The sequence below is a fragment of the Malus sylvestris genome, chromosome 15, assembly GCF_916048215.2.
Source record: "Malus sylvestris chromosome 15, drMalSylv7.2, whole genome shotgun sequence".
NCBI lineage: Eukaryota > Viridiplantae > Streptophyta > Magnoliopsida > Rosales > Rosaceae > Malus > Malus sylvestris.
Window position 1 is genome coordinate 12,014,738 of NC_062274.1, and position 14,537 is coordinate 12,029,274.

At 36.2% G+C, this 14,537-nt stretch overlaps 1 protein-coding gene across 1 annotated transcript; it reads left to right on the forward strand.

Annotated features, from left to right (window-relative positions):
- The first annotated feature begins 2,849 nt into the window (after nt 1-2,849).
- Nucleotides 2,850-4,000, forward strand: LOC126602410 (uncharacterized). The gene has a single exon (XM_050269261.1). It carries the CDS (start codon nt 2,995-2,997, stop codon nt 3,616-3,618), a length of 624 nt encoding a protein of 207 aa, XP_050125218.1. The 5' UTR covers nt 2,850-2,994; the 3' UTR covers nt 3,619-4,000.
- Nucleotides 4,001-14,537: the final 10,537 nt, after the last annotated feature.

Sequence of the window (14,537 nt, forward strand, 5' to 3'; positions counted from 1 at the left end):
TGAAGATTGCATACAAGCTTTATCCAAGGAAATCTGATTCTCGAAGTTCGGAGAGCGATGCCTCTTCGGTTTTCGAACAAGCAATCTTGTCGAGGATTTGGCTCTCGAGATTCGGAGAACGGTGCCTCTTCGATTTTTGCGAAAGCAATCATGTTGGGAGTTTGGCTCTTAAGATTTGAAGAGAGGTGCCTCTTCGATTTTTGAGAAAGTAATCATGTTGGGAGTCTGGCTCTCGAGATTCGGAAGGCGGTGCCTCTTCAATTTTTGAGCAAGTAATAATGTTATTCCTTTACCCTTCTTGATCATAGCAATGTAGTGGGAGCTGCAAGCTTCACATGTTTTAACTTTGTCATAACGCTTTGAAAAAGTGGCATGCGGTCTCTGGAAAGCTGATGTTGCGTGTGAAGATTGCAGACAAGCTTTATCCAAGGAAATCTGATTCTTGAAGTTCGGAGAGTGATGCCTCTTCGGTTTTCGAACAAGCAATCCTGTCGAGGATCTGGCTCTCGAGATTCGAAGAACGGTGCCTCTTCGATTTTTGAGCTTCTAGCTCATTGACTTTAGCTTGAAGAGCAACCTTCTTTCCTTCATTCTTTCGTTGTTTCGCACTAGGTGCAAGAGGGGTGTCATTCTGTGTGTTGTGGCTTCCTTCGCTCTTCATGTTGGAGAGGGATGCCTGGTTAAAAGAGACCGTACGAATGGTGGAAACCAGCTTGACAAAGCTGAAGAGAGTGGGAATAAGCGTCGTTCCCACAGACGGCGCCAAATCTTGATGCACAAAATCAATGGGGACTTTGGTACAACAGAAAATGTTAAGTTTGTGACCTTCGCTAGATTGCTCCGGTCACTAGTGTGGATAAGTATGTAAATGGATAGAGACAGGGAAACAAACACAAGATGTACGTGGTTTACCCAGATTGGCTACGTCCACGGAGTAGAGGAGTTCTTATTAATTGTGAAGGGTTTACATAAGTACATGGGTTCAAGCTTTCCTTTAGTGAGTACTAGTGAATGATTTAGTACAAATGACATTAGGAAATATTGTGAGAGAATGATCTCTATTTATAGAAGAGAGTTTCTAGTTTCATTCTGACATTGACACGTGTCGTGTTGTGATTGGCTTCTGATGTCGACACGTGTCGCGCTATGATTGGCTTCTGATGTCGACACGTGTCGCGCTGTGATTGGTTTCCTGGTTTGAGGAAAACTCTTTTGGGTCCTTGACGGTATAACGTTGACCGGTGCTCAGTAGTTTCGGGATTGGTCAAGTACGGTACAAACAGTGTCAAAAACATAAAATGATAAAAAGAGCTATCGAAAGCTCCATTTTAAGAGAATCCCTTTAGCATTACTCATGTTAAAATCTTTAGTAGCAAAGTGATACCATGTTCTATGCAACTTCAAAGATTGCGAATTTGTTCACAATCCAATGCACTTGAACGTACCGTGTAAAGATGTGTCATAAAATTCTTCAAACCGAATGGGTTACGGAATTATTAACACTAATTACCAGCTAATCTACGCATTAGAGAAATTAATTAATTTATCATTATCTCAGAAAATATCTCTGCAAAATTAAACAGAAAAAAAATTAAAAAAAAACAGAAATTTAGGAAAACAAGGGGCTGATACATAGTATTTAGTAAATTGGAAAGATTTACAGCGGGACGTGGAACATGGAAGTGCGTGCGCGTGTCAAAGCGGAAGTACGTGGGAGACTGAGACCGCTTGACTACGATCTAAGAAGTTGTCAGATAAAACGGTCCCCTTTTTCGTCGTTTTATATTTTAATTATTTTATTGGTTGTCGCGTGACTGAGTCTCTGCGGGCTGCACTGCCCATAGCTTCGCGTCGAAACCGTTATTTTCTTAACCTGCGCCCCCTGTTTATTCTAACCAAACCCCCAACTGTTCACTTTGGTTAGGTTAATCTTTTTGCTGAATACTCCCCAAACTATCTGGTATTTAACCCTTTTGCAATTGTATCCTTTCTTCCTTAAGGAATCTTTTGATTATGTGGCTAATTACAATTTACAATTAGGCAGGTGCTTTGTACTTGATCAAAAGCTTTTAAGGAATAATTGCATTTAATTTAATAAAAATCCAATCCAAATTCATTATGCCCAGAAATATTCACATGCGTGAATGAATAATCTTTTAATTTTCTTGCTTGCACTTTATGTTACTACACAAAAATCAATGATTAATTCCCCAAAATAAATTATTATGATTTATGCAATGACAATGTGATTAAGAATATTGTCTAAATCACATACAACCATATAAGAAACTTATAACAAATATACGTTTAAAATGAAATCGAAATACCAATAAAATGCTATCTCAATTTTTTGAAAAAGAACTATCGTGACATTTAGATCTTATGATCAGGTATTGTAAAAATCATGTTGCATACAATGAATGCAGACAAAAAATTATGTCCAATTGGCTTACTCCTGTTCAATTAGTAAGTAGTTAAAAATACGATGAAAATGATAAAAATTACATACTAAATATATTGTTCAATCTAAAAGTTGAACGTGAGTTGAAGAATTAAAAAAAAAACAAGTGTAAATATCATGTTGATTTACCTCTTAAACAAAGAGTAGCGTTTGTCGACCTACCGTATCGTTTATATGCATGGACCAACTCATTGGAATGGAATCAATAGCATATATAGTTAACGATCAATTACAATATAATCAATAAATAACACGCGTTGCAGTCGTGTAGCCCACAACACAAATAACCAAAAATGTAGGGGCACGAATGAAAATATCGAAATAAAGAAGGGAAGTATCGCGGGAGCTGGAGCATCTTCTCCTCCCCATTCACTATAAATAGATAACTCGAGTGAAGCTAGGTTTGCCGAATTGGGAAGCGAAACGCAGCTTACAAGAAAAGAAAAACAAAACCCTCTCTCTTCTCTTTTCTCTCTCCTCTGGTCTCCAAATCTTCTCACTTTCTCTCTAAAACCTCAGCCTGATCAACAACCATGGCAGCAACTTCAAGAAGATCCTCAAGCGGCTGCGGCCCAGTCCTCCGCTCCGCTCCACCACCCGCCGGAAGGTTCCAAAGCACTCGGTATTCCTCTTCCTCCGCCTTTGCTTCCTCCACTTCCAGCTTCACCTCCCGCTCCTCCACCTTCTTCAACCGCACCGTCTCCCCCCCGCGCCTCAACGTCGCCACCGCCTCTCCCTCCGCCCAGTCCGTACGTTTCTCCTTCGACCGCCCAACCTCCCCCAGCCGATCCATCTCCGTCTCCCCACGCGGCACCGGCAGCCACCACCACCACCACACCGCCGTCCCCAGCGGCCGGAATATCAGTCAGCCGAAGCGAACCTGCATGTGTTCCCCTACCACACACCCCGGCTCCTTCCGCTGCAGCCTCCACAAGAACAACTCCCACGTCACCGCCTCCGCACCGTACTCGCAGAACCGACTCAACGCGCGCAGATCCGCCATGACGAACTCGCTCGTGAGAATCGGCGGCGTCGAAGGCGATCTGGTGAGGCGCGCCTTGGCCGCTCTGATCCGCCCCTCCTCCCACAGCCAGAGGCGAAGAGCCGATTTCTGTCCCCGGCCCAGCCGGCTCTCCGCCATGTCCAAGTCCGACTAGTAATCTGAAAACCCAATTTTGAAATTAAAAAAAAAAAAGAGTCGGATTTGGTGCTTCTGAGCTTTCCTCTGCAAATTGTTTAGTTTTCCGGCAGCGAGGTAAGGGCGCTCATTGGGTGATGACGTGTCTGGATCCGGCGAAGCCCGAGTGATCTGACCGATTTGTTGACCGAAGTGCTACTACAGCCAGGGTGATTTATATTTGAAACCTTAGCTGCTATGATTTCCGCTCTGTATATATAAATACACAAGTTTGTATCGATTGGCGCGCCATTTTGTTGGCGACTCCAAGCTTTCTGGGACCTTATTAACTTCCTTATAAGCATCCATTTTTATTGCAGCCCCAAATTAAATTCGAAATTAACAGATCGCATTAGTTAAAATTTGGATTCACATCACATTCCAGTCCAATTCTTCATCGTCTCCGTTTCACAGTTACCCGTTCTTTGACTGTATCCGTTAGTTTTGACCTCTCCGCTATCCCTCGCCGTACGTTCGTTCCGTTCACTCCGTTTCATACCGGGTTCTGGATTCATTGGTTTATACAGGTTAGTTGTTTCGTTGTCGATTAATTTATTAATTGTTTCGTTTGTTCGTATTATTTATTGATTATTATTTCCATTTGTGCAGGTGTATATATTTTCCTGCGGTATTTGCACCAAAAATTGAGAAATTAATTTTTTGTTTTTGGAGGGATTAAGAAGTTGGGACGCTAGAAATGCCTAATAAGAACCCTAATTTGGAGAGAAGGATTGGACTGAAAAGGAATATAATAAATTATGATTAATTTGATGGAAAATTTCCTAAAATGTATGAATAAAACAAGGAATTTTAACGAAAAATTTGTACTATTTAGTTTAACGAAAAACTAAATTTTTACATTAAAAAGTTAATCTTAGAATTATTTATTTTATCTTTTATTTTGTCCTTTTTGTTAAAATTTAAAAGTTTTAAATTATTTTCATTAGTTTTTCAATAAAACAATTAACGAAAATTGAGAGTGGCTTAGATTCTATAAATGGATTTCATTGAGGAGGCAGATTGTTTGCTCTCTTGTTATGGTGCCCTTTCCATCCTCTTATATTTGTGCGGTCACGGTTAAGTCACCCTCTCATATTTGTGCGGTCATGGTTAAGTCACGTCAACATTTTATATTAATTTTTTAATAGAAATAATAAGATATAAAACAATAAAAATATAAAATATTGACATGATTTAACCGTGATCGCACAAATAAGAGGGAATGAGAAGGGCATCATAACAGGAGGGCAGACAATCAACATTTTATATTAATTTTTAATAGAAATAATAAGACAGAAAGCAATAAGAATATAAAATGTTGACGTGATTTAACCATGACCGCACAAATTAGAGGGGATGGGAAGGGTATCATAACTAGGGATGGGCAACGGTTATGGCGGGCGAATAATCGCGATTATTTATCCATAACCGTTTAAGCTTTTACCCATATAACCGTTTACCTGTTGGGTATTTACATAAATAGGTATATCCATACGCATAATCGTTTATAAACGGTTAATCATACCCAAACCGCATACTCATTTACCCATAATCGCGTACCAGTTTACCCTTTTTAACCCGTTTACTCTTCTTTTTTTTACCCCGTCTACCTATTTTTTTAACAACTTGAAAATTAAAAAGAAATTTGTTATAATTTTCTTTTTCTAACAATTAAATACCGTTATAAATACATTTAACATGAATTTTTGTATTAACGGCAATATTATTTATGAATATTGCGATGTCTCCCAATTATTTGACGGTCAATCTATTACAAGAATCATGCATGATTGTAGGTTAATTAATATTTTTGTATATATATATATATGTATGTATGTACGCATCAGTTTGCTAATAAGCTAATTTGATAAATATTTGGATTTTTATTTAGAAACATATGTTGATCGATCCAAACCATTTAATTGATTTCTAATTTTTGGGTCAAATACTTATTGAAAACTCGAGGCCAATTAAATATATATATATATATATATATATAGGTACGCATTATCTGACAATAACATGTTTCTAAAAGCTTAAGGTAATCATTCTCTTGAATTGGTCAAAGTTTCAAAAGACTCCAAAACAAAATTGTCGAACACTCTAATGCTTTAGCACATTCAATCGCATATATTAAACATTGGCCCGTTCTATCAACTATATTTTTCTCTCAAGTAAGGCTCATATATATATATATATATAATGGCCCTTTATAACCAAATATGTCTCGGGATACTAAACTCAGCTAGAAACTTTTTTTTTTTAGTTTTACATATATTAAAATAAATGGTTAAATGGGTGCCTGTTTATAACCGCAGGTAATACCCATAACCACCCATTTAAATTTCACGGGTAAACGGTTATACCTAACCTATAACTGTTTATTTATCTAAACGGTTACCCATAATCGTAACCGTCAATTTTAAATGAGCGGATAACCACGGTTACCTATAACAATTGAGTATTTGCCCATCCCTAATCATAACAGAAGGGCAGACAATCTGCCTCCCTTCATTGAATTAATGATTTGAACCGATAAAACTCTGTAATGATTAATCAACTTATGATTGAGAGAGAGGTAAATGTCATTAATTAATTATCTTATAATAAAGGTGAATGTTCTTAATTAATTAAATTACAAAAAAAATAGATGAATTTTCTTAATCAATTAAATTATGGGAGGAATAATCAAACATGACTTTTTTTAATCAATTAAATTATGGGAGGAATAATCGAACACGAAACACTGTTGTGCTTGCCTGCGATTGCGCTACAAGTACCTTGTAATATCAGCTGATGACTTTAGTTTAGTTCTTAATCATCAGGTGATGACTCACACGTCCTTTTTTATCAAGAGATACCAAAAATGATTATTGTATAAAACACGTATTATGTTTTTCATAGCTGTACATGATTTATAAAATTAAACGGAATCAGGTCGGTTAAACTTTTAAAATTTTGCTTCCTCTTCTTTCTGATTTTGGAATATCAAAGAAAGTCATTGGTGACGAAGCTAGCTGTCGGGGGAGTCCATGTCTGACGCGGCTACACGCAACAAACAAGTTCCTTTTGAACAACAATCGAAAGACAGAAGGGCAGTGGTCCCTTGGAGAATTTTTATCCTATATTTTCCGTCATTTTGACATTTCGTGTCACTAATACAATGTTAATGGTGATTATTTTCCGTCTTTTTGGCGACACTTGGAGAACTTTTTTAACGGTATAAAATGTCACAATAACAACATTGTAGCAGTGGCACGTAAGTTGTTCTCGAGAAGATGTCCTGCGAATCCGAGGAGGCCCCAAAGCCATTAGGCATTCATGCATACAGCTCTTTTAAAATTCCAACCGCTGTATCGTATTCATCCATAATGCTAGCAACCAACTCGAGTTTGGCTTTGGCCCCTCGGGGAGGATAAGGCTCTGAAAAGGAAAGTACGGGTGCATGGATCATGGATGAATGGATAATGTACCTGCTTTTTAGGTTTTTGTTCCCCCAAGTCCTTTAATACCGGGACAACCCCTGCCTGGTTTTCCATTTCAGCACTGGATTGAGTGTATTTCTTAATTTTTTTTCATCTAAATTAACCTTTGAATCATATGGTTTGTTACAACAAAATGATGAAAAGGGTAGCCATCTGTCACATTTACAATCGGAGAACTTACATGATATGAGCACATTATCACATAGTCTCACGTGCTAATAAAACAAGAACGTGTAAGAAAAAATTTACACTTATTATATTTTATGACACAAAAACTCGTGCCATATAAGTTTTTTTTTTCATCAAAAGAGCCACAAAAACACGGAAGCTATAATACATAGTAGTTGATTTGATCTATTGAGTTCGAAGCATGTGGTCTAACATCCTAGCGGATAGGATGTTGATTTCCGTCTGTGTGTCCAAGGTTTGAAACTTCCTTGTTCTTTAAATAATTGTGATAATTTCGTATCCTTACCCCCTTCCCTTATTAATAATATATTTTTTTTTAAATGTATTGAGTTGGTAAGTCTATTGTATGGATGAGAGCCTTTTGTATTAGTGAGGGATGTTACCTAAGTTCGATTTATCTTGTCGGACAACTACATATATGATCATATTGTGCATCTGAACCTCGTAATGAGACAACGAAGTAAATAGTCAACTTGATAAATAATTTAAATCCATAGTTTCACAAGAAGAACATTTCATTTCAATTCCTACCAGATGATTCATGACATATTATAATCATAATGAAAATGATATAATTTTTGACTTTATGACTTCTTCATTTGATCCAATTCCGCTTACTTCTGACCACCCTCTGATTCATGACTTCATCCATTCTAGGCTTATTCACTTCAATACCCCTAAAAACTCTTTTTTTTTTCTCACGGTGCCCCCCAAGAATGTAATACGGTTGGGCTGGAAAAAATACCTGAAAAAATCCGAACCGAATTTCACCAATCTCGAAAAACCAAAAATCAAACAATACCCAAAGTTTCAGTATGGTATTCGGTTTCCTTTGATCATTGTTCGGTAACACTTAACCAAAAATGTTTAAATGTAATCTTATATTTAAATCAATTAATAGTAATCGTTGAATTTGGTTGAGATTGAATCTCAACCGTTGAAATCTCAACCATTCATTTCAACTTTCACTATCTCTCTATCTTGACCTCACCCACATACCTCACAAACTCTCTCTCGACTTAGACTCCATCTCTCTCTCGACCTCACCTCTGCAACTTCTCCGTAAAAAAAAACGACTACTACACGAGCCCACAACCGACCATTGACCACCACACCTTAGTCCCAATTGCATCACTAAAATTGTCCACAGTTCCACGGTTCACCACACTGAATCGTCAGTCCCACCATAATCTTCCACCTCAAACGATCATTCTTACCGTCGACTTCCAGCTCCAACGACCATTCTCGCCGTACAAGGTTAGAAGGTAAGAATTTTCACCATATCGTTTATTTGGCAGAATGAATGAAGAAAAGGGCACCATGAGAGAGGTAATGTAATTTTAGGAGGTTAAGTGAGAAAAAAAGAGTTTCAAGATACAAAATGAGAACAAGAATGAATTTCGGGGGCGCTGTCATAAATAAGCCTTCATTAGCTCATTATAAGTTAGTAAACAAAAAATCATTAGGAAGGTATGTTGCTATTAGCTCGTACCATTGTTTGTATATTATTGGCAATTTAGTATGTGTTAGGCGCGCACACGCTAGACATTAGGCCATCTCTAATCGAGGGCTGGCCAGAGTGCTCGTTTTAGCCATCTAGCCCTCCAAGATATTAATATTTGAATGAACAGTACAAGACCATATTTGTCTCCGTCTCCAATCGATGGCCAAATGGCTCATTTTAGCCATGTCACAAAAAACCGTCTCCAACCGAGGGCCAAACATAATTTATTATTTAAAAACTACAACTTAAATGTTGTTTAAGTTTCATGTTGTTAAATGTTTATTTTTATGTTGTATAATTTTTATGTTGGTTAATGTTATTTAATGTTGTTTCATGTTACTTAATTTAATTTAATGTTGTATAATGACTTAGGAAGTTATAGGGAAAATATAGTATTAAAAAAATATGAAACAAATTTTGTGAAATAGAAGTTATAGGAAAAAATGGAATTTAAAAAAAAATATATGAAACAAATTTTGTAAAATAAAAGTTATAGGAAAAAAATAGAATTAAATAAATATATATATGAAAAATAGAAGTTATAGGAAAAATTTTGTAAATAAAAAATAATAATAAAACTGTTAAAAAAAATTCAAAGAATTCGTGTGTGTTCTAACTGACATGATTTCTATTTTTTTCTGGCCAGCCTCTTCCGATTTCGTGGGGCCCTCTCAAATTCCACAACCTTCTGGCCTAGCCATCGATTAGAGACGATTTTCGGGCTATTTTTTACCCTCTAACCCTCTGAACCTTTTAGTTGGAGATGACCTTAGGCGTCATATTCCAACCCTACTCTTAAACAAAACCCGAATTAATTAAAATAGTGAAAAATAATGGAGAGATTATCTAGTAAAATTGCCACGAACTAATTTCCCATAAAAGGTCGGCAAAGGAACAGAGTTTGGAGTACCGAAATCTGAAAATTCAGATTTGCTGAACGCGTGCTGACTCGGCAAAAATGGCGCATAGGGGTTTAAGCTCAAAAAAATTTGGAAAATTCACCCCCAACCCTACCTCCAAAAAAACAATTGATGTTGAAATAATTTGACATATGCATGTGCATGCAGCTGGAAGTCAGTCGTGTAGGCCCAAATGGTGGGACAAAGTGCAGTGGGGCCCAAGGGTGTAGTAGAGCAAGGCGACCTTTACAAAAATGTGTCAGCACTCAGTCTATTTAATCTATTCAGTGAACAGTAATATATCTCAATCAATAGTAATAGGTCAAATGCATCTTCATTCTTTAAAAAATAGCCTAGTTAATTTTATTAAAATATTATTATTTTTATTATAAAATAAAAAATTATTATTATTTTATTTTTATTTTTTGACTTTATAAAAAAATATTATTAATTTCTAACATTTTCTTTTATTTTTTTATTTTTTTTGGCTAAAAAATCTAGATAGTTGATCTGAAAATCGAACAGTCTTCATTATGCCACGTTAGTAGCCATTAATGTTAAATTAAAATTTTTTTTTTACCGTTGGAAATTTAAGGGCCCAGAAAACTAGCCGTTGGAAATCCAACGAACATAGAGGAGCCAAGTGTCCCCATGCCGAATCCCCATAGTGCGCCTGCATGGTGGGCCCCACCTTTACGACGCTGTCAGCCACTTGCGTGTGTTTTCCACGTGCCCAGTGCAAATTTTTTTTTTAAAACAGCTTGTGACGTCACGCTAGCATCAGCATGATGTCACATAGGCGCCGACCTATGGGATGGCTTGGGTTGTCAGCTAGCCGATTGGACTGGGCTGGATGGAATTGGCTGGGTGCCAGGCTATCCACTCCTAGTGGACTTGTTCTTAGGGTTTGGGTGAATGCATGAGCCAATTGTCTTGTTGTGACACTAAAACATGCACATAAATGAATAATGCTACTTGTGGATGTGAGTATGAAACGCGAAAACTTATCCAATATTATATATAGTAATTGCACGAGAGAGTTCTTTAGCTATGAGACTAAGACACACGTAATAATGCGACTTTTGATACCTTTGTTCAGTTGAATATCAGAGTGCGCAACGAATAAAACTACAAAATAATAAGAATATTATTAAACAAACTGAGAATGCCGAAACGGCTACAAAACCCTAAGAGGCCACATTGTGACTAACTTATTTCTCAAACGAAATTACAAGCTCTATTTATAGAGTAATAAACCTAAGAAACCCTAATGCGTAAATGCCAAAAATACCCTACTACAAAATCAAATCAAATCTCTAATTAATTTCCTAAATAAACCTAATAAATTCCAACACCCCCCGTCTAACTGATGGCAGAACACGACATGGGTTTGCCAAGGTAGATGTGGATGCAAGACTTCAAATTCCAATGTCAATACCAATGCCAATGCCAATATCGATGCCGATGCCGATGCCGATGCCAATGCCAATACCAATGTCAATGCTAATGCCGATGCCAATTACGAACTTCCAAACAAACCTGAGCAAACAAACAAAAAAAAAACATATTTTTTCTTTGCCCGTGTGAGGGCCTAAAAAACTCCAAACAATTTTTTTTTCTTTTTCCTTCTTTTTCTCTCTTCTTATGGGCAAACAAGTGCAACATCACACCTTCTTAAACAACTAAATAGCAGTGGTGTGGTGGATCGGTCAGATCGACTTTTTCCTTGCAAACAATCAATACCAATTAACAAATCTAAAACGAACGACGCCAATTAACCCTAAGAGGCCACATTGTGACTAACTTATTTCTCAAACTAAATTACAAGCTCTATTTATAGAGTAATAAACCTAAGAAACCCTAATGTGTAAATGCCAAAAATACCCTACTACAAAATCAAATCAAATCTCTAATTAATTTCCTAAATAAACCTAATAAATTCCAACACCTCCCGTCTAACTAATGGCGGAACACGACATGGGTTTGCCAAAGTAGATGTGGATGCAAGACTTCAAATTCCAGTGTCAATACCAATGCCAATGCCAATACCGATGCCGATGCGGATGCCAATGCCAATACCAATGTCAATGCTAATGCCGATGCCAATTATGAACTTCCAAACAAACCTGAGCAAACAAACAAAAAAAAACATATTTTTTCTTTGCCCGTGTGAGGGCCTAAAAAACTCCAAACAATTTTTTTTTCTTTTTCCTTCTTTTTTCTCTCTTCTTATGGGCAAACAAGTGCAACATCACACCTTCTTAAACAACTAAATAGCAGTGGTGTGGTGGATTGGTCAGATCGACTTTTTCCTTGCAAACAATCAATACCAATTAACAAATCTAAAACGAATGACGACAAAGGCAAACAAATTGATACCAACAAGAACGGATTGAACCCTAAGGATCGAACCCACTCTGATACCAAGTTGAATATCAGAGTGCGCAACGAACAAAACTACAAAATAATAAGAATATTATTAAACAAACTGAGAATGCCGAAATGGTTACAAAACCCTTAGAGACTACATTGTGACTAACTTATTTCTCAAACTAAATTACAAGCTCCATTTATAGAGCAATAAACCTAAGAAACCCTAATGCGTAAATGCCAACAAATATCCTACTACAAAATCAAATCAATCTTTAATTAATTTTCTAAATAAACCTAATAAATTCCAACATGTTCTGGTTATGAGAATTTCCAGTTGACCAAAAAAAAAAACTTATCCATCATTATGGGACTAAAAAGTGGATAGATCATTTGTGTTTTGTCCCTTTTCAGATATGCCGATTTATGGCTTTCGATTTCATCTTTTGGTTGTTTTGTGTTGTGTATTCATTGAAATTACAATATTATGGGCACAGCTGTAATGCAACTTTGTTCAGTTTATGTTTCAAGTCGGCTTAGTCACAAATATCTTTGCCTTTGGTAAAGATATTTGCAAAGCGTAACGTTGTTGTCTGGATAGGTAAGCTTGAATTAACAAGATATTATTTTGGATAAGATTTGATGACACTATGTTCTGGCTGGCCTAGGGATATTTACACTGCCAAAAGACTATCTCAGAGGTGACTTGGATTGACATGACCCAAATGCGATGGACACCATGTACCTGATTGGATTAGCCATTCAAACGTTTCGATTGTCTTAGCTCACTTTCACACTCATTAACGTAAACATGATTGTTTGTTAAAAAAAATTAGCTACTCCCAATAGCTTTTATCGACAAAGTTGTTTGGCATCTTGATATCTACTCATCACATCCTGGTGGAGTTGATGACAGCCCAAGGGTTTAGAAACGTTCGTTACTTGCTGATTGAAGTGGCATGCCAGTTGGATTCAAAATCTCGTGAGACAATTCAAAATCTCGTGAGACGATCTTTTTATATATCTCTGTTAGACCATCTGTAGCTTTTAAGGATAAAGCTTAAAAATTTAAGTTAAAAAATTTTAAGTCATAACTCAGAACTTTTGTGGTTTAAAACTTTTGTCCGAGATTATTAAATAATGATTTTAGCATTTTTATAACTTTCTTAAAAATAAGATTTATGTAAATTATCCTAATTTATTTTTATGAACATTTCAATCTAAAAATCATACAAATAGATAGATATTTATAAAGTTTACTGTGAAATTTGATTGAAATAATTTTGTAAAATTATTTTAGACATTAGATTTAATTGTGGACTGTCAAATCTCTTTTTTTTTTTTTTTATTGCCGTAAGGTTTGATCTTATTTGATCACAGCTGTTGGATTATAAGTAAAAAATAAAATAAAAAGTTTGAAATATGACAGTTTGGTAGGTTCATAATAGTTTAAATCCTAAGAGGAATTTAGTCTCATAACTTATTTTAGCCCAATGATTGGAGATGGTTTTGGGGGAAGATTTTAAAATTTATATTTAAAATTTTATCACATGAGTTGAAGATGATCTTTAATGTTAATGGGAGAACTTGGAGCCAACGTTTGGTAAAAGTGGTTAATGGGAGGAGAGGCCCAATCACCTTAGGATAGCTGCTGTGGGGTTTATTAACGGTTTCAAAGCCCATGCCACCATTACCCCCAAGGAAAACTAAAGGAAAAGAGCCCAATTATGCTCATTTTCTTTTAGAGAAATGATAATCACTTACTATTTTTCTCGTCTTATACACCTTTCTTTATTTCTTGTTATCAAATTGAACAAGTCAAATAAAAATAACGGATAAGATTAAATATAAGTGCGGCGCAGAAAAATGGTATGCAGTTATCATTTGTCTTTGTGTTTATAATCGTGTGCTGAACCCTCTTGTCAACTTCTTTGGAAAAACAATGGGTCTGGTAGATATTAAAGAAACATGCAAAGGCTCCCGCTTGAGCTAAAAGCATGTTTGCATTCCTTTTCACTTTTATACTTGGAATCAAGAACACAATGATGTTCAATTGGGCCAACCATTTCTTTAATGAGGCCAGGCCCAGGCCTTTCTTTTCTTTTTCCCTTCTTTTTCTTATACAAACTAGGGGTGTTATATCCACACATCCCATTTTACTTCTCACACATTTTTTTAATTTTTGGCCTTCGGATCGGATGAATTGAAGAAGATCAACATACATAAATTATCAAGATGTGTGTGAGAAGTAAAATGAGGTGTGTGGATAACACATCCCTACAAAATATTATTCAACTCTAAAGTAATCTAAATTGCGGGAAAAAAAAAAATTAGACTTCAAATGATGGTAAGGGCCTAAGGGGTACATTTGGTCCACAAAAATGGAAAATTGAGAAGTATTTTTTTTTTGAATTGTTATTGGATCCCCAAAAATTTATTTGTGCACTCCTTA

Bases quoted from the DNA above. Each gene is read 5' to 3' on its own strand.
- LOC126602410 (XM_050269261.1), top strand. From the start codon at position 2,995: ATGGCAGCAACTTCAAGAAGATCCTCAAGCGGCTGCGGCCCAGTCCTC.